Raw genomic sequence first — 20,779 nt, 5'->3', positions numbered from 1 at the left:
GAAGGGGTTAATGGTACTATCCGAGTAAAATAAACAATAAAATGCATATACAAAGTTCATTCATAGCAACAACACGTCAAAGTTTTTGATCGTTGCCAATCATTGCTGAACACTGGAGAATCGCACTCCAATACATACAAGAGGAGTGTAGTAGAGTATGAACGCACGCAGCACAACCAAGTGACGACTGCAGAAAAAATGCAAAGCAGGACAAGAGTGGGCAAGAACAGCATCTGGTCATTAACGTTCAGGAAGAATGCGGACAACCTGGTTAGATCCATGTGTGCTAAGAAAACACAAACTGAAAAATAGATAACACAACTAATGGAAAGAATCACTTCATAGGTTTTAGTAATGAAAAGATATGTACTAAACAATCATTTTGTTCTTCTATTTTCTGGATTATATTCGTTATACCATTTCCCTTACAATATTTTCTTGCCCAAATTTGATTTGCAAGAAAAGAAATTATTAATTTCTATTGGAATCCAAGGGGTAAAATTTCTCCTTTCGGAGAGTGACATGTCAAGCCTGACATGCCAAGGTGTGGAGACTTAAGCCTTGCAATGCTCCTCTAGGAAATATGCAAATTGTTTCTTCAGAGAGGAAGAGGACTAGAACTCTAGTGCCACCTATAAGGCTGCGTGCCCACGTAGCGTTTTTCAAGCGTTTATTCTGCGGAATTTCCGCAGCGTAAACGCTTGTGAAACGCTAGGTAATCCGCACCCCATGGTCCCCAAGGGGATTCCGTATGTTCTATGCACATGCTGCGGATTTTTCCGCAGCGTTTATGCTGCGTACAAAAATCCGCAGCATGTTCATTAATTTTGCGGAAGCCCCGCCATTGACTTGCATTGAGACGCATAGAATGCGCATCTGTACATTTGTACAAGCGGATTTTATGCGTCTCTATGTGCGGATGGTACCCAGTTCTGGAGGAGAGGAGACTCTCATCCAGACCTGGGTACCATTGTACCTGTAAAAAAAGAATAAAATAACAAATAAAGTTTATACTCACCTTTCCGAAGGCTCTCTCTGCATGCCAGCAGTCATGTGACTGCAGGCCCTTCACCGCTCTGTCTCGCGATATGCCGGCAGCCAGGAACCAGCGAGGAAGCAGCGCTGCAGCACACGCCGGGACATCGGGGGTGAGTATAGCTTTATTTTTTTATTTTTACGGTCACACTATATAAATCCATGCCGGTTGCATGGATTTATATAGTGTGACCTAGTTGTCAAGCACTTTCCACGTGATGCTATCGCCTGGAAAGAGCTTGTCAATCCGCATGTGGATCCGCATGTATTCTGCAGGAAAAACACATGCACAATCTGCATGCGTTTTTTCTGCCAGGGAGATGCAGAAATGCTGCAGAAATTTTCTGCTTCATTTCTGCATCGTGGGCACATAGCCTAAGAATTAGCATCCTAAAATTCAATAATCGACTCTCTGACGAGCCTTGAGACAAAATCTGCTCGTGGTCTGTCCAATAGGGCCGGTAAATAGGGAGAAAAGGAGGGGGCCTAGGATTGAACCCAAAGGAAAGACAGTAAGGGAAAGAGGAGAGGAAGAGGGGCCAGCAAATGATACAGTGAAGGAGCGGTCAGAGAGGTAGGAGTAGAACCAAGAAAGCAGCATCCTTGAGGCCGATAGAGTGGAGCATCGTGAGGAGAAGCTGGTCATCCAGTGTCAAATGCAGCAGAAAGATCAAGGAGAATCAGCAAAGAGTAGTGACCATTAGATTTAGCTGTTAATAGATTGTTACGGACTTTAGTAAGGACAGTTTCAGTGGAGTGTAAAGAGCAGAAACCGAATTGTAAAGCTGTGTGCACACAGTGCGTTTTTTCCCGAGCGGAATTGGGCTAAAAAAGCTAGGGAATCCTTGTGCCAGCTAATGCAATGTCAATCCTGAAGTGCAGTGCATATGATCAGGATTTTCCTGTCAGGATTTGCATTGCACTTAAATCTGCAGCATGTCAAATTCTTTGTGCGTTTTTGCCATGTTTTTCACCCACTGACTTCAAATGAGTCAGTCAAATCAGCAGCAAAAATGCAGGTATAAAAATATTTGCGGATTTGCTGCGTATTTGACTGACTCAACTGAAGTCAATGGGTCAAAAACGGAGCAAAAACACACAAAGAATTGATTGCAGGTCAGAGGTGTCGACTGATGAGAGACTACTCCTCCCATCAGCCTAAGGCTGCTGCCCCTGATAACAGCAAGAGCAGCCGCAACTGATGGGAGTCATCATCAGCCGGCGTCTGTGCTCACAGTTAAAAAAACCACCACATCATATTCACCTATCCAGCGTAATTCCGAGTGTCCCACGGGGATCGGATCACCCAGCAGCAGGCGATACACTGACAGGAGCGTGATCGCTCTCGGCAGTGTATAGCACTGAGCTGCCGGGAGAGAGTTCATCGGAGTTCAATCAGTTGATGAGCTCCAGTAACCTCACTTGCTGCACCGACGCTGGGTGAGAGAATTCTCACGTAGTGGTGGTGCTTTAAGTGAGCTCACCAGGGCTCATCAGCTGATTGAAGTTCAATGACCCCTCTCCCAACAGCTCAGTGCTATCCACTGACACAGGAGTGATTGCACTCCTGTCAGTGTCAGCCTGCTGTCCTCCAGAGCAGTCATATCAGTGGATTGCAGATGTGACTGCTCTAAAACTGACCCAGATCTTCGTGGGTCACACTGGATTATGTCGTCACGTCGGATAGGTGAGGTATATGGTTGTTTTCTATTTTTGCCTCTTTTTTTTTTTTTTTTTTTTTTTTTTTTTTACAGGGGACAAAGGCTTCAGCGGATCAGGCGTTAGGTGAGTATACTGTGATTTTTATTTTTAAATAAATTATTAAATATTATTATGTGGACTTTTATTTCAAATGAAAGATTTTTTTCAGCCCACGTGTTCATTTCAAAATCTTTACTATGGGATTAGGTGCCCTCCATTACTAATCTGAGCTTCATGTCAGCTGCCAATACAAGGCTGACATGAACTCCAACCCTATTACCCCACTTGCCACCGCACCAGGGCAAGTGGGAAGAGCGAGGCTAAACACCAGATTTGGCGCATTTTATGGATGCGCCGTTTCTGGGCCCGCTGAGGGCTGATATTAGCCTCGGAGGGGGCCAGTATCCATGGCCCCTTCCCTGGCTATTAATGTCAGCTCACAGCTGTCTGTTTGGCTTTTGCTGGTTAGATTTTATAGGGGGACCCTATGTCAATTTTTTTTTTCAGGGGTCCCCCTGTAATCTAGCCAGTAAACGCTAAGCAAACAGTTGTGAGCTGTTCTTAAATAGCCAGGAAACATATTGGCCTAATGGCCCCTTTCCTGGCTAGTAATATCAGCCCCCACCGGTCGGTTTCCCCTGTGCTGGTTATGAAAATGAGCCCACGCCATTTTTTTTTTATTTAACTCTTAATTTTATTTCATTTATAAGAAATCCCATGTCTACTGTGCTCGTTTTTGACGCTGCATAAACTCACCAGCAGCATGCCAATTTCTGTAGCGGAGATGCTAGTCTTCGCTGCAAATTTTGACCGATTGAAATGTCATTGTAGCATCAGCGTCTCTGCCTCTTGCCGGGCAGAGACGCCGATTCCCTCACCGCCATGGTCCCGGTCCAGCATCTTCCGGCTCCCCTGCTGCACCTGCCCGGGGTGCGCGCACCACGCGCATTTCCCCAGGCACGCGCTCCATCCCTCTTAAAGGGGCCGCATATGCCGTCCTAAAGAGTCCCCGGCCAATGGCCAGAGGACTGCTCCTATATTAGGCACCGCCTCCAAAATGGAGGTGCCTGTGCAAGGTTGTTGTTTGTGTGCTACCACTCTCATCAGCCCTCCGGTTCCATTGCCCGCCAGCCTGTCTATCAGCCGTGCTCATCTGCTGTGCCTGTCGGCTTTGGCCATCAGTCCCGTGGCAGTCACCTGATCTCACACAAGGTCAGTCCCAGAGTGGCACCTGGTTCACCTTCCCGATCCCTCCTTGGTTCGACTAAGCCGCCATGTGGCCAGGGTCGGTCCGGGTAGGCACTTAGTTACGCCTCTCTGGTCCCTCCTTGTATCACAGCACAGAGGTTCCACCACCCGGATCCATAACAGTTCGCACAGGCCATGGAATGCGGTGGCTCCCAGGCTCCTTCACTCTCAGACCTGTACCAAGAGGTCTCTCACCAGAGATCCCAACAGGATATTATCGTGTCCTATCTGCAGACAGTCAACTCTCGTTTGGACGCGCTGTCCACCCCTACTGTGTCCGCCTCTAACCAAGTGGCACCCACTCCGATGGCACCTCAACCCAGTGGCGCTGTGGTATCCAGCTTAGGACCCCGGCTTTCTGCTCCTCTACGTTTTGGTGGTGACCCTGCCCTATGTCGGGGCTTCATTAATCTGTGCACGCTGCACTTTGAACTCGTGGCACACCAGTTTGCCTCTGACTAGGCCAAGGTGGCATTCATCATGTTTCATCTCACCGGAAAGGTGTTGGCGTGGCTTCACCCTCTGTGGGAGAGAGGGGGATCCTCTGGTGTCCGACCTCCAGTCCTTCCTCTTGGCTTTCCGGAAGGTGTTCGATGAGCCCGGACGAAAATCTTCGACTGCCTCCTCTCTTCTCCGACTCCGCCAAGGTAGTCTCTCTGTGGGACAGTATGCCGTGCGTTTCCACACCCTCACAATATGAACTTGCCTGGAACAATGAGTCTCTGGTGTCCACCTTTTGGGAGGGCCTTTCCGGACTGATCAAGGATGAGCTAGCCAGTCGTGACATGCCTCCCTCTCTGGACGACCTGGTGTCATTAGCTACATGGATCGACATCAGTTTTCAGGAGCGTTCTAAGGAGGCAGCCCGTGAGAGAAGGCCCCTGCGCCTCGCACCAACCCTCCAAAAGGCCAGTCTCGCAACCAGCATCTCCTCCGGTGTCTTCTCCAGAGTCTATGCAAATAGACCAAGTTAACATGGTCAAGTATCGTCAGGAGACCCGCTGCGCCGAGGGGAGTTGCTTTTACTGTGGCAGTATAGAGCATCTAATCCGCTACTGTCCGGTGAGACCGGGAAACTCCAGTGTCTAGGACCGCTCAGAGAGGTCGTCCTAGGCAAGAGTTCTTCCTCTCCGTCCTTGACTCTGTCCGTTTCGGTTACCAGTGGTGAGACCAGCTTCTTCGAGACTGCCTATCTGGATTCCGGAGCCGCTGGGAACCTTAGTCAACAGGCCGTTGTGGAGCGATATCAGATTCCTACCATACGTCTGGCTGATCCTTTAGCAGTTTCCTCTGTGGATGGAAAGCTTCTCTCTGAAACCATCTTGTTGGTCACTGAGCCTGTAACTCTTCAGGTGGGAATGCCACATTCGGAGAAGATCTCATTTTACATGCTGTCCGGTCTCTCTCATCCTTTCTTTCTTGGCCTGCCTTGGTTACAGAGACATGAGTCCGTCCGGAATTGGAGCTCGGGTGAGGAGCTCCGTTGGGGTCAGGAATGCCATAAGTCTTGTCTGGTTCCGGTCCGTCCTGCTCAACCTCCGTCTACTCCAGCTAACCTACCTGGCCTGCCGGAGCCCTATTGGTCATATGCGGACGTCTTTGATAAAATGGAGGCAGAGACACTACCACCTCATAGGCCGTATGATTACCCCATCGACCCAATACCTGGTGCTTCACCTCCTCGAGGGCAAATCTACCCCTTGTCGCTGGCCGAGACCCGTGCCATGTCAGAATACATATAAGAGAATCTTGCTAGGGGATTTATCCAGAAATCCACCTCTCCAGCTGGAGCAGGATCCTTCTTCATCAAAAAGAAAGACGGCTCTCTTCATCCATGTATCGACTATAGGGGCCTAAACCAGATTACCATCAAAAATAAGTACCCCTTGCCACTCAGCTCGGAGCTGTTTGACCGCCTAAAAGGCACGAAGATCTTCACTAAGCTCGATCTTCGTGGGGAGTACAATCTAGTCCGGATTCGCCAGGGAGACAAATGGAAGACAGCAGTCAGCACTCCGGATGGTCACTACAAGTACCGCGTGATGCCCTTCGGTCTCTGTAATGCTCCAGTCGTCTTCCAGGAGTTAGTGAACGACATCGTCCAGGTACACCACCATGCAGGAATACAGGAGATCTCAGAAGATATCTTGGTGTTCTCCCCTGATCTGCCCTCTCACCGGAGGGATGTTTTTCAGGTACTGCTGAGGCTCCGGAAGAATCGTCTGTATGCCAAGTACGAGAAATTCCTCTTTGAGCAGACCTCCCTACCATTTTTTGGGGTATATCATCCCTGAGACCGGACTGCGGATGGATCCAGAGGTGTTTGCCGTCTTAAAGTGGCCCCGACCTGAGTGGTTGAAGGCTATTCAGGGGTTTCTGGGATTCGCTAACTATTACCGCCTCTTCATTCCTCATTTCTCCTTCCGGACTGCTCCCATCTCTGCTCTCACCCGTAAAAGGAGCAAATCCCAGGGAATGGACTTCCAAGGCGGAAAGTGCCTTTGTCTCCCTTAAGCAAGCCTTCTCCTCCACTCCAGTGCTACATCGTCCAGATTGCAATAAACAGTTCTTCCTGAAGGTTTATGCCTCTTCCTCCGGGGCCGGAGCAGTGCTCACCCAGAAATCCTCGTCCGGGTGAATGGTGACCTGCGGCTTCTTCTCCAAACTCTTTTCTCCGTCCGAGCGCAATTGAGAACTACTGGCCATCAAATTAGCGCTGGAGGAGTGGCGCTACTTGCTTGAGGGGGCTCTGCCCTCGGTGGTCATCTACACTGACCATAAAAATAAAAACCTCGCTTACCTGCAGACTGCCCAAAGACTAAATCCGCGTCAGGCCAGATGGTCTTTGTTCTTTGCTCGCTTCAGCTTCACTCTCCATTACCGCCCGGCAGACAAGAATATTAAAGATGACGCTCTAGCCCACTCTTTTCTGTCTAATGACCAAGAGGAGGAGCCTCTACACATCATTGACCCCTCCAGAATAATGACTGTTGCTCCGTTTTATCTGTCTCATCTACCTCCTGGTAAGACCTTTGTAGCGGCTCAGGATCGGAAGAGGGTCTTACTCTGGGGTCATTTGTCCAAACTGGTTGGTCATGTTGGCCAGAGGAAAAAACGCTTCTGCTGATTGCCCGCCATTATTGGTGGCCCACCCTGCGCAAGGATGTTGAGGATTTTGTCGCGGCTTGTTCCTCCTGTGCCCGTAACAAGATACCTAGGCACCTCCCAGCTGGTTGTCTTCTTCCTCTCTGTGCCTTCTGCTCCTTGGCAACACATTGCCATGGACTACTTCACTGATCTTCCGGTATTTTCCAGTTCTACAGTCATATGGGTGGTCGCTGACCGCTTCTCCAAGATGGCTCACTTCATTCCTTTGCCTGGTCTTCTGTCCGCACCTGTGCTGGCTAAGGACTTCATCCGTCACATCTTTCATCTCCACGGCTTACCCCACATTGTCTCGGACCGAGGAGTTCAGTTCACTTCTCGCTTCTGGAGAGCCACGTGCAAGCTGCTGGATGTCTCTTTGAACTTTTCTTCGGCCTATCACCCTCAGTCCAATGGTCAAGTGGAATGTATTAATCAGATCTTTACCAGTTTTCTTCGGCACTTTGTCAACATTCACCATTGCGATTGGGTAGAACTTCTGCCTTGGGCCGAGTTTTCTTATAACAACCATGTGAGTGAGTCCTCTGCTAAGTCTCCGTTTTTTTGTGGTTTACGGTCAACACCCCCGAATTCCGTTTCCGGTCTCTTCTTCAGTGGACAATCCTGCCACGGAGTCTCTCGTCAGTGACTTTTCGGTGATTTGGGAATACACTAGATCCACGCTTCTTCAGTCCTCCGAGCGGATGAAGAAGCATGCTGATAAGAGACGTCTGGATCCGCCTCTATTTCGTCCAGGAGACAAGGTCTGGTTTTCCTCCAAATATGTCCATCTCAAGATACCATCATATAAGTAGGGTCCGCGGTTCATCGGTCCTTTCGAGATTCTGAACCAAATAAATCCAGTGGCGTACAAGCTTAAACTCCTTGCCTCCTTACGGATTCCCAATTCCTTTCATGTGTCTCTCCTCAAGCCTGTTGTCCTTAATCCTTTCTCTGACGATCCAGGTACCACTCAGTCTCCGCTGAGGACGTCTTTGAGGTAGAGAATATTTTGGCCATCAAGAGGGTAAGAGGAAAGACTTTCTTTCTTGTGGATTGGAAGGGGTTTGGTCCTGAGAAGAGGTCTTGGGAGCTCAGGGAAAACATAAATGCTCCTCGTCTTCTAGAAAAATTTCTTGCGGGCTTAAAGAAGAGGTGGCGTAGTGTCGGTGTCTCTGCCTCCTGCCGGGTAGAGAAGCCGATCCCCTCACCGCCGCGGTCCTGGTCTGGCGTCTTCCGGCTTCCCTGCTGAATCTGCCCGGGTTGAGCACCACACGCAGTTCCCTGGGCACTGTTCTTAGGCCGTCCTAAAGAGTCCCTGACCAATGGCCGGATGACTGCTCCTCTATCATCCGGCCATCGTCTATCAGCCGTGCCCGCCTGCTCGTCTACCCGCATCACCTGCCTGTCTACCAGCCATGCTCATCTGCTGTGCCTGTCGGCCTCGGCCATCATTCCCATGGGAGTCAGATACTCTCACACAAGGTCGGTCCCAGAGTGGCACCTGGTTCACCTTCCCGGTCCCTCCTTGGTTCATGGAGTCGACTAAGCCGCCAAGTGGCCAGGGTCGGTCCGGGTAGGCACTTAGTTACGCCCCTCTGGTCCCTCCTTGTATCACAGAACAGAGGTTCCACCACCCGGATCAGTAATAGTCATTACATGCGGTGGATCCGCATGTACTGAAAAAAACAAGTGCGGCATTAAAACGCAGCGCTTTGGACACAGCAAAAATACAATGCATTCAAAGTGCTGCTGGTTCCTGATTGTGGGGATATACCCAAAGGTTAACCAAACGGCTGTGAGCTATTATTAATAGCCAGGGAACATGTTGGCCTAATGGCCCCTTCCTAGGCTAAAAATAGCAGCTATCAGCTGCCCCAGAAATAGCACTTCATATTTGAATGATATTAGGGGTAATGGGATTAGGTGTCGCTGACACCAAGCCCTAGGTTTAGTAGTGAAGAGGTGTCAGCCAGACACCCTCATTAACAAACCTGTAAGTCGGGGATGTCAAAGTCACACACACAGAGGGCCAAAGTTAAAAACTAGGACAAAGTTGCGGGCCAACTAGCATACAGTATAATGGGCACCACATAGTCCTCCATACAGAATAATGGCCCCACACAGGGGTGGAGGTTCTAGTGTCGTGGGACAAATAAAACCATACTGCGGGCCAGATTTGGCCCACGGGCCGCAGTTTCACATGTATGCTGTAAGTAAAGAGTTAAAACACATACCAAAAATAAAACACTTTTATTTGAAGTAAAACAAACACATTCTTTAATCGGTTAAATTAACCAATATACTCACCCCAGGTCCGGCGGTAATCCCTCGTTTCTTTTTTCAAATATCTTTATTTAGCTCCAAAAAGCATTCATTGCTGTACAAAAACGCATCAAAAACTCAGTTTTTACTCCAAGAGATGCAGAAATTTCTGCAATGAAATACTCAAAGTGCACACATAGCCTAAAGGGTCAAAAAAGAGATGGCGGATTAAATGAGTATGGACAAATTTACAGATGAAGGGAAGGTTAGCGACAGGTCTGTAGTTAAATCAGTTTCGTTTTCTTTTGTTTTTTTTAGTAAAGGGCTTGTGATGGTGTGTTTGGAGGAAGAGGGAAAGATATCAGAAGGTAGGTAAAATATTTTAATAGGTGGGAAGCGACAGTTTAGAGAAAGGAATTGGAAGAGGGGTGAGGGAATATGGTCATTGGTGCAAGCAGTAGGGTGAGAAGAGAGGAACCTGGTAACTGCTTCTGTGACCGGATCAAAGATGTAATATGAACTTGAAATTCTGGAGGGAAGAGGATCCATTTTATAAGAGACTTGGGAGATCTTTTCTGTTTAGATATTGTCAATAGTTCCTCAGAATAAGTCAGAGATGTCAGATTGGTGGGGGTCCGAAACCCTGCACTCTCACCGATCTGATGTTGATAACCTTCCCTAATATTAAGTGACATCAATTGCCCGGAGAACCGCTTTAATGCTGCATGCTAAATTAAAATTTATCATGGTGCAGAGAGGAATGGAAGAGAGTAAAGTCTACAAACTTGTGAAAAAACTAACCAAGATCAAACATATCTCCCAAAATGACTGCCTTTCATGCAACTGGCCAGTTACGAAAGTAAAGCGGATGTACAATATTTTATTTCAATTTACAAGCAACCCATTTTATACCCATTTGTGATACTTTGTGAAATTGGTAATATATGCGCCGAGTGTAGCAGAAGAGTGAAACTGAACACTTCAACAAACACAAGTGCTTGCTCTGCCAAAAGTCTTATCTGACCACACTCCTGCTCAGCACTTGACTAACCACTTCAGTGACATATTGTATGTATTTAGCTGCCACAATGCCATACTAGGAAAACAAGGTGTACAAGAACTGTCACCTCCCATACACAGTGATGGTTATGTTACAAGGCATGCACAGCTGGACGTACTGCCACTTGGTTCCTATTGTTAAAGAGCACTTACCATCTTAGATCTCTAACACGTCTCTTATTACCAGGTTGTTCTCACCCAGGAATACTGTCATGTAAGATGTATATTAAATTGCGTGCACCTCTTGGCCGATTGGATGGTAGGGATCACATGACTGGTTTAAAAGGAGCCCTGAGGAGGAGTTGTAGAGCCAGTCACATGTCCCCTCTCATCTAAAAATTGAGATTCTACAAATTTAAACTTCATATTACATGTGGAGATTTGGTAGGGTTCTCACTTTTCTATCATGTATATACCATTGACATTCAGATGGAGTTCTCATTTATTCTCACTGGAGTCTACAGGGAAAGCGGCAGTGAATAAACAACTAATAAAAAAATTCCCCCCAAAACATCCAATTTTTAACAATATGGCTTTCTTTTTTTCTTACATATGTATGGCAGAATTTGATCCATTGCATAACCCTTGTCTAAGTCTCATTTAAGCTATGTGCACATGGCACCTTTTTCAGACGGATTCCGCCCAGAATCCAACTGAGAAGTATCGCAAAAGAGCCTCATAAAATGAACATAATGCACAGAAATGTCCAAACAACACTGCTGTGCACACGATCCATCTTATGTTACTTACTGTTATGTTATGTTCACTTAAGGGTTCGGAAACCCAAGTGAAAGCCGTCCACTCTTTACACTTCACAGAACAGACAGTAAAAGGCGCCAGAGCAAGAACAATGGCAACGCCGCCGGCAAAGCCCCTTCAGTAAAATCACAGCTGGCGTTTTCCTGAAGAGGCTTCACCTGGGAAAACTCAGTGGTTACACCAGTGTCTAAAAACAAAAAAAACAAACAAACACCGTGTTCACATAGCCTTACAGGGGTTTTCCAGACTCAATATATCTTTCTGTACATCGACAAATCCTGACAGTGTGCAATATTCACACTATCCAGATTCCTCTCAATTTCCAGATCAGGATGACTTCTCATGTAATTTGCACACTTGCGGTCACAAGCTGACTAGCTTCCCTCAATAGAGCATTGAGAGAAGAAGAAACATTTGAATGTCCGCACAAAACCACAAGTATGCAAATCCCACGAGAGGATCCCATGACGACCACTTGAGCTGGAAATAGAGAGGAATCTGGATAGTGGGAATATTACACACTGTCAGAATTTGGTAATATGCAGAAAGATATGTAAAACCTGAAAAAAATAAAAAAGAAGGAAGAATGGAATTAGAGGAATGAGGAAGACAAAATTAATCTGACAGATTCATTTTCCATGGCTTTACGTTTTAGGCGCTCTATTCTGTCAGAGTAAAAAGCTTTTGATGCTTTTTTTTTTTAATCTGGAAGTAGATCCCTAAAGCAAAATTTATAAAAGGAAAGGCACAAATATTTCTTAATTTACAAGAAAAAATAATACGCGTTGACAAGCTTTAGAAAGTGGTCTACTGATACTGTTGTGTATAGGATGTTGGAGAGTTGTTTCTATGAAAGATCATGTCTTTATGCTCTATTAGGGTATATAGAGGTCATGGAGACCCCACAACTTCTGTCATGAAAGACTCCAGCCTTCATATTACAAGAATGGCCATCCCTCTAATGGCCGCCATGGAAAACATAAATCCTGCAGTGGCAATGCCTGGCTGGCCGTAGCTTTCTCCAGCAAAATCAACACTATGGCAGGGTTACTTGAAGCAGGAACATGGGTGGGATCAGCTGATACATTTTGAAAAGGGTTGTCTCTAATGAGACAGCCTCTTCAAAGAACAGTTTTTCAAGGAAAAACAATGTACACTCACAGATCACTAATGCAAGCCTTTCGATATCTTAACACAGGCAGCTCTGAGGTCTTATTTTTAGCGTGATCTGTGACAGCCTGACTCCACCGATCAGTTAAATGAAGGATTAGTGCAAAGTTATTTAGATTGTAAGCTCCATTGGGGACAGCGATGATAAAGTATGTGAAGCACTACGGAATATGATAGCACTATACAAGAAGACATACATCAATAATAAAGTTTTTGCCTTTTTATCCCCTTTCTCAGAAATCCCCTTTGTTTGCACTGAATATATTTTAACGAACAGACAAAAACGGTCATGATTGAAAAAGAACCCTGTATCCCTTGGGTCTCTGAGCACACTCAGTAGCTAATTGCAGTGCAACAATTGATACAAGGTGTGCCCCGTGCAGACTTGGTACAGCCCCTCCACTAGGTTGTAAAAATTGCATGTACTCAAAAAATCCAAGGTATTGGGTATCTTCCTTCAACAAAAATTATTTTTATTGACACCAGAGTACACACAGGAAAATTTGCAACGTTTCAGTCAAGCAGGGCCTTTTTTTTCTTGACTTGACAAAAGCCCTGCGTGGCCGAAACATTGCTATTTTTCCTATGTTTCGGCCACGCAGGGCTTTTGTCAAGTCAACAAAAAAAAGGCCCTGCTTGACTGAAACGTTGCAAATTTTCCTGTGTGTACACTGGTGTCAATAAAAATATTTTTTGTGGAAGGAAGATAGCCGGTGCGTTAGATTTTTGTAGTACGTGCAGTATACCACGTTTCAGCTTATCGCGTTCCTTAAAGAGTTTGTCTCATGAGACATTTATGTCACATCTATCAGATGGGAGAGACCCAGGAGGTAGCATCTACAGAACGATGCCGAGAACGATGATCTCTTAGGCGAACCAAAAGATCGTATCACCAGACGAATGGGTCATTTTCCTAGTTAGTCAAGTGGTCAACAGCCTATTCGCACTGCATGATCATCAAGAAACGGGTGTTAGTAGGAGGCCTTGTACCCAAAAATTGTGCAGTGTAAATGTTACTGTAAGACAGTCTTTATGAATAAGGCCTGATGAGCATTACCCTGTAACAACCACACATACAAGGGAGATGGGGGAGTTTATCGGGGCCCACCTCGTATAATAATATTGTATAGGATATGACAGCTGGGATGTGAGTGTCAGGACTAGTGCAGTCATGTGGGATACAAGGAGCGGCTCTGAAGTGTGGGCATTCATCACCCAACACAATTCCTCTACTCTTCTTGGCAAGATCATTCTTGTCTGAGCAGATCTCAAACCATTTGTGGATACATTAGGATTAATGCTAAGACGTCCAAATCTTCTAGAGCTCCAATATAAATATATGCAGATTCTCTAACATTTCACATAACTCATCGTCATTATTTTCTGTTCCCAGCACAAGCTCTTCCCTCCTAGTAAATATTGACTGTAGATGTATCCGCTAATATAATACATCTGCTTCTCATTAGGTTACGTATCAGGTAAACATGTCGCGGTGATGAATGACGAACTTGTCATTTACACAGGCGATTATCGCTTGAACAATCGATTGTATAATCCTTCTTCCCGATCGCTGCTGTCAAGCATGTCAATTATTGGAGCAGTTTTAGAAACCATGTCAGAGAAAAGAAAACATCCGTATGGGCATCAACATGGATTTTTCAATGAAAATAACAGGGCCCTTTATTGTATATGTTTTAAATGGAGATTTTGGCAGGGAAAATTCCACGTGAACAAACACTTAGTTTTTAAATGCATTTTTGGGGGTTTTTAAATGCAGTTTCAGTGAAAATTTCTCGCAGTGTTATTAATGCATTCTGCGCTCAGAAACACTGCAATTCCACAATAAAAACACATTTGCGTTTTTATATGTGGTTTTTCAGGCTCCTCATAGAAGTCTATGAGGTAAAAACGCACAGTCCCACAGAATCTACGAAAAAACACGGAGCAGGAGCTTTCCTGAAATCACACCCACTTTGCTTATTAGGCCCTGTTCATACTGAGCTTTCCACAGTGCGTTTGGAGGTTCTGCTTGAATCCCCCCCCTTAAAACAGAATGCAGATGAGCGACCGATGGGACCATAGACTGAAATGATATGAAAGGAGATCAAATTCTCTCCACTTGTGGGTTTTTTTCTGAAAGGGTCCAGTCAGTCAGTCTGACAAAGGGTATGTTCACACATTGCAGTTTACATCTTTTTTATGCAAATTAAAAGCTGCTTTTTACAGTACCAGCAGAAGCCATGAGATTTCAGAAATCTCATGTACACAATTTCTTTTCCCTGACTGAATAGTATCTGCAGCATGTCAATTTTTCAGCTTTTTTTTTGCGCCATAGAAAGCAATGAGAACACCATGCATTTTTACTGCTTTTCTGGTGAGTGAAATCAACTTTAATCTGCACCAGAAACACAGCAAAACCTGCTTTTTGACAGCAGCTTTTTTCACTAGTAATAGCAAGTTTTGGCTGCAGAAAAAGCCGCCGCTAAAAAGCAACGTGTGAACATAGCCTTACTGAAAAGAAAGCACAAATTGAGTTCATTTGACTTTGTCCTTGCAGTCTATGGTCCCATTAGGTGTTCATCTGAATCATCTTTTAAGGGGGAATCAGGTGGAACCCCAAAAAGCACTGCACAAAACACAGTGTGAACATAGCCTTAAATATAGTGAATATTCCATACACAAAAATACAGCATTTAGGTAACGCGGAAAGATGACAGAAAACAGAAAGACGCACATCTCTGCTTCATCAGAACATCACAGGATGGAATTATGACAAGACGCGAGTCTTATATTCTTGGAAACAAAAACACCATTGATCCCGTGATCAGGACCCTGCAAACTAAATTATTGCATATCCTAGTAACATCTCATGATCAATAAAAGCAATTTACTGGGGCAAAAGCAGAACAGGAAAACAGCAAAACGCAAAAGAAAAAAAAACAAAGGATATTTAGAAGCACGAGGAGCAAGCATGACAACAGAAAGTTCTGACCCAGGAGTTGAGCGCGTACTTGACATTTACATTAGATTATGACGCTCCCCAAACATCTGTCCAAATTCAGATTTTCTCCATCCAGCTCTTCACCTGGTTTCATTCGTGCCCTGCTGCTATTTACACGCCCAATATTAGGCCTGGGCTACGCTGAGAATTCTCACAGCACTACGGATTGATCTCCACTGTAGAGCTGCAGCACAAAGGAGAACACTGAGCTACACATGATCCTGCAGACTGCAGCTGTCTCCACATTGATTGTATCCATCAGTAGCTCCACAGAAAGTCTCAGCACTGCCCAGGCTTAAAGGCGTTTTCCCAATAACAAAAGTTATCTCAAGCAGTCCCACATAAGATAAATGATCGCTGGGGGACCAACTATTGGGACCCCCACCGAACCTCAGAACGTGGCTCTGATTCATTGTTTACGGGACTCCCAGGAATAATCGAGCTCGCCATGTGTGGCCACGGCTCCATTCTAGAGGGGCATTTCAGGGCCTTGCTCTGGTGGTGGGTGCAGAAGGCAGCAGTCGGACCCCCAACAATCAGCAAGCTTTCATCTAACTGGAGATAGCTGAGAAAGTGATAAAAGGTTTATCCCATCTTAGTACCTCACCATCTGACTAAAAGACTTGTCACCACCCCTGGTAGGTCAGCTTTAGTATATACTTGTATACCTTATAGCTATGAATAATGCTGCCTCATCGTCTCTTAGCTTCTACACTGTGCTCTTACTTTGTTACCCCTCCTGGAAACGTATGAATAAATCTGGCAGTCTCCATTCCTCTTGACCATAGGGTGTGCTCCTATACAGCATCCAAGCAGTACTGACTGTGCTGGACTGTCTAAGAACATAACTTAATAACAAAGGAATCTAGATTTGTATATTTATGCATTTCCGATAGAAATTACAGAGAAACAAAGCATGCAGATTGCAAGAAAAGATTCTTCACCATTCTTCTATTATGTACACAAGATTTCATTACACAAGATGCGGAGGCCATGGACAAGAGAGAAGTGTGGAAGGAAGTGGCTGTCTCAGAACCCATTAATTGGAAGCGTTCTTTCCTGCACACGACCGATCACCATCCTGACATCATTACATGATAGCAATGTTAGGAAATGGGTCAGTAATGGCTACAACAGATGGCTGAAATCTCATGTCTATGGCAAGCGTTAGTCCATGTGTCCCAATGAACCTAGGGAGAGTATAAATGCCACCGATGTGTGCAAACAAAGTCACTGACTGCCCAGGAGGATTACCCCGAGGTGACAGGTCAGGCAGTGGTGACAATTCATGTGACAGGAGCCGCACAGAGTGTTAGATCAAGCCTACACACACTATACAAGCCACACACACACACACACACAATACCATCCTAACCCCTACACACCCCCACCCAGTACCATACATACACACACACACACACACACACACACACACACCATGTGCCCATGATGCAGAAATGCTGCAGATTTTTTCTGCATCTCCCTGGCAGGAAAAACGCATGCAGATTGTACATGCGTTTTTCCCGCCAGGTAGAAGCGTTTGTCAAGCATTTTTGCAAACATTTTCGCATGCGGGTTGTCAAGCGCTTTCCAAGCGATTTTAGCATCACTTGGAAAAGTGCTTGACAACTTGGTCACACTATATAAATCCATGCAAACGGCATGGATTTATATAGTGTGACCAAGTTAATAGTTAAAAAAAAAAAAAGAATAAAAATGGTAAAAAAAAAAGTTATACTCACCTTCCGATGGCGTGACCTATCACATGACTAAATGACGTCATGGAAGGTCCTTTTACACCATCGCGAGCCGCCGGGGAGCCAGGAACACCGGAGAAAAGACCGGGGGACATCAGAAGGCAAGTATAATATATATTTTTTATTTTAAATTCTTTTTTTTTTTTTTTTTTTTTTAACAGGTACTATGTTACCCGGGTCTGGAGGAGAATCTCCTCTTCTCCAGACCCGGGTACCATCCGCACATTGAATCACTTAATATCCGTATGTGAACATGTAGTCATGCGGATATTAAGCGATTCAATGCAAGTCAATGGCGGCAATTACACTGCGTGTCCGCAAAATTAATGGACATGCGTATTTTTCAGCACATACGTGGATTATCATTGGGGACCATGGGGCACGTATTACCAAGCGTTTTTGCTGCGGAAATTACGCGGCAAAAACGCATAGTGGGCACGCAGCCCCACACACACACACACACAGCGCCAGCCCCCCTCACCCTGCGGCCATACGGCGCCAGCCCCCCTCACCCTGCGGCCATACGGCGCCAGCCCCCCTCACCCTGCGGCCATACGGCGCCAGCCTCATCACCCTGCGTATATACGGCGCCAGCCTCATCACCCTGCGTATATACGGCGCCAGCCTCATCACCCTGCGTATATAAGGCGCCAGCCTCATCACCCTGCGTATATACGGCGCCAGCCTCCTCACCCTGCGTATGTATATACGGCGCCAGCCTCCTCACCCTGCGTATATATATATACGGCGCCAGCCTCCTCACCCTGCGTATATATATACGGCGCCAGCCTCCTCACCCTGCGTATATATATACGGCGCCAGCCTCCTCACCCTGCGTATATATATACGGCGCCAGCCTCCTCACCCTGCGTATATATATACGGCGCCAGCCTCCTCACCCTGCGTATATATATACGGCGCCAGCCTCCTCACCCTGCGTCTATACGGCGCCAGCCTCCTCACCCTGCGTCTATACGGCGCCAGCCTCCTCACCCTGTGTATATACAGCGCCAGCCTCCTCACCCTGTGTATATACAGCGCCAGCCTCCTCACCCTGTGTATATACAGCGCCAGCCTCCTCACCCTGTGTATATACAGCGCCAGCCTCCTCACCCTGTGTATATACAGCGCCAGCCTCCTCACCCTGTGTATATACAGCGCCAGCCTCCTCACCCTGTGTATATACAGCGCCAGCCTCCTCACCCTGTGTATATACAGCGCCAGCCTCCTCACCCTGTGTATATACAGCGCCAGCCTCCTCACCCTGTGTATATACAGCGCCAGCCTCCTCACCCTGTGTATATACAGCGCCAGCCTCCTCACCCTGTGTATATACAGCGCCAGCCTCCTCACCCTGTGTATATACAGCGCCAGCCTCCTCACCCTGTGTATATACAGCGCCAGCCTCCTCACCCTGTGTATATACAGCGCCAGCCTCCTCACCCTGTGTATATACAGCGCCAGCCTCCTCACCCTGTGTATATACAGCGCCAGCCTCCTCACCCTGTGTATATACAGCGCCAGCCTCCTCACCCTGTGTATATACAGCGCCAGCCTCCTCACCCTGTGTATATACAGCGCCAGCCTCCTCACCCTGTGTATATACAGCGCCAGCCTCCTCACCCTGTGTATATACAGCGCCAGCCTCCTCACCCTGTGTATATACAGCGCCAGCCTCCTCACCCTGTGTATATACAGCGCCAGCCTCCTCACCCTGTGTATATACAGCGCCAGCCTCCTCACCCTGTGTATATACAGCGCCAGCCTCCTCACCCTGCGTATATATATACGGCGCCAGCCTCCTCACCCTGCGTATATATATACGGCGCCAGCCTCCTCACCCTGCGTCTATACGGCGCCAGCCTCCTCACCCTGCGTCTATACGGCGCCAGCCTCCTCACCCTGTGTATATACAGCGCCAGCCTCCTCACCCTGTGTATATACAGCGCCAGCCTCCTCACCCTGTGTATATACAGCGCCAGCCTCCTCACCCTGTGTATATACAGCGCCAGCCTCCTCACCCTGTGTATATACAGCGCCAGCCTCCTCACCCTGTGTATATACAGCGCCAGCCTCCTCACCCTGTGTATATACAGCGCCAGCCTCCTCACCCTGTGTATATACAGCGCCAGCCTCCTCACCCTGTGTATATACAGCGCCAGCCTCCTCACCCTGTGTATATACAGCGCCAGCCTCCTCACCCTGTGTATATACAGCGCCAGCCTCCTCACCCTGTGTATATACAGCGCCAGCCTCCTCACCCTGTGTATATACAGCGCCAGCCTCCTCACCCTGTGTATATACAGCGCCAGCCTCCTCACCCTGTGTATATACAGCGCCAGCCTCCTCACCCTGTGTATATACAGCGCCAGCCTCCTCACCCTGTGTATATACAGCGCCAGCCTCCTCACCCTGTGTATATACAGCGCCAGCCTCCTCACCCTGTGTATATACAGCGCCAGCCTCCTCACCCTGTGTATATACAGCGCCAGCCTCCTCACCCTGTGTATATACAGCGCCAGCCTCCTCACCCTGTGTATATACAGCGCCAGCCTCCTCACCCTGTGTATATACAGCGCCAGCCTCCTCACCCTGTGTATATACAGCGCCAGCCTCCTCACCCTGTGTATATACAGCGCCAGCCTCCTCACCCTGTGTATATACAGCGCCAGCCTCCTCACCCTGTGTATATACAGCGCCAGCCTCCTCACCCTGTGTATATACAGCGCCAGCCTCCTCACCCTGTGTATATACAGCGCCAGCCTCCTCACCCTGTGTATATACAGCGCCAGCCTCCTCACCCTGTGTATATACAGCGCCAGCCTCCTCACCCTGTGTATATACAGCGCCAGCCTCCTCACCCTGTGTATATACAGCACCAGCCTCCTCACCCTGTGTATATACAGTACCAGCCTCCTCACCCTGTGTATATACAGTACCAGCCTCCTCACCCTGTGTATATACAGTACCAGCCTCCTCACCCTGTGTATATACAGCACCAGCCTCCACAGATCTCCCCTCTCACTTACTTTTGGTGGCCGCTATGAGGTTCTTTCCATCTTTGACCAAGTCCTTGATGAACTTGTTGGTTCTGTCCAGCTCCGCCTCATGTGCTCGGATCCTCTCCCGCAGCCACGGGCTGTCCAGGTAGCAGTCACTGAACTCCAAGGGCTGCAGCCCCATGCTGAGGACGCCGCCTGCCCTGCTCCTCCTGCCGCTGCTGGCTCCCGGCCGCGCTGCCTCCTTGTAAATCCCTTAATAGGCAACCGAGACAGTCGCACATAAATAGGCGGCCGACGGGGGAGATCACCTGGTAGCCTGGCACTGAGGTGGGGCAGATCACCTTGTAGCCCGGGGGCGACTCATACAAGGAGCCGAGCGGCCCCGAACAAGGAGCGGGAGGTTAGTGATTCATGGACCGGCTGAGGAGCGCTCAGAGCAGCGGGGATCGGTGCGGTCAGCCCAGCGCTCACATTCCTGTACACAGCCCGCCCACAGGCTAATGCCGGCCGTGTCCTCCGCCCTCATCCCTCCTTGTACTCCTCCTTTCTCCTTGTCCTCCATGTCTCCCTTCTCTGCTGGCTGCCCTCCCCCGTCACCTCGGCCCTGACTTGACTTCCCCCGCCTCAGTCCCTAGGTC

The 20,779-nt window shown here is 47.6% G+C and overlaps 1 protein-coding gene across 2 annotated transcripts in view; it reads right to left on the bottom strand.

Annotated features, from left to right (window-relative positions):
- ARHGAP10 (Rho GTPase activating protein 10) overlaps positions 1-20,672 on the bottom strand; it is a 265,976-nt gene extending 245,304 nt beyond the window's left edge. Inside the window, exon 1 of one of the 2 annotated variants that reach the window (XM_073642512.1) lies at positions 20,169-20,672. In XM_073642512.1, coding sequence (XP_073498613.1) covers positions 20,169-20,322 — 154 coding nt within the window. In that variant the 5' untranslated portion in view covers positions 20,323-20,672. The remainder of the gene's footprint in view (positions 1-20,168) is intronic. The other variant, XM_073642513.1, reaches the window with a different exon arrangement.
- Between the last annotated feature and the right edge of the window lie 107 nt (positions 20,673-20,779).

This window comes from Phyllobates terribilis, unplaced genomic scaffold, assembly GCF_046119375.1.
Source record: "Phyllobates terribilis strain yellow unplaced genomic scaffold, ASM4611937v1 Scaffold_1__5_contigs__length_1240528914, whole genome shotgun sequence".
NCBI classification, from domain to species: Eukaryota; Metazoa; Chordata; class Amphibia; order Anura; family Dendrobatidae; genus Phyllobates; species Phyllobates terribilis.
The sequence above is the reverse complement of the archived record's forward strand: the minus strand, read 5'-3'. Positions and strand labels throughout refer to the sequence as shown.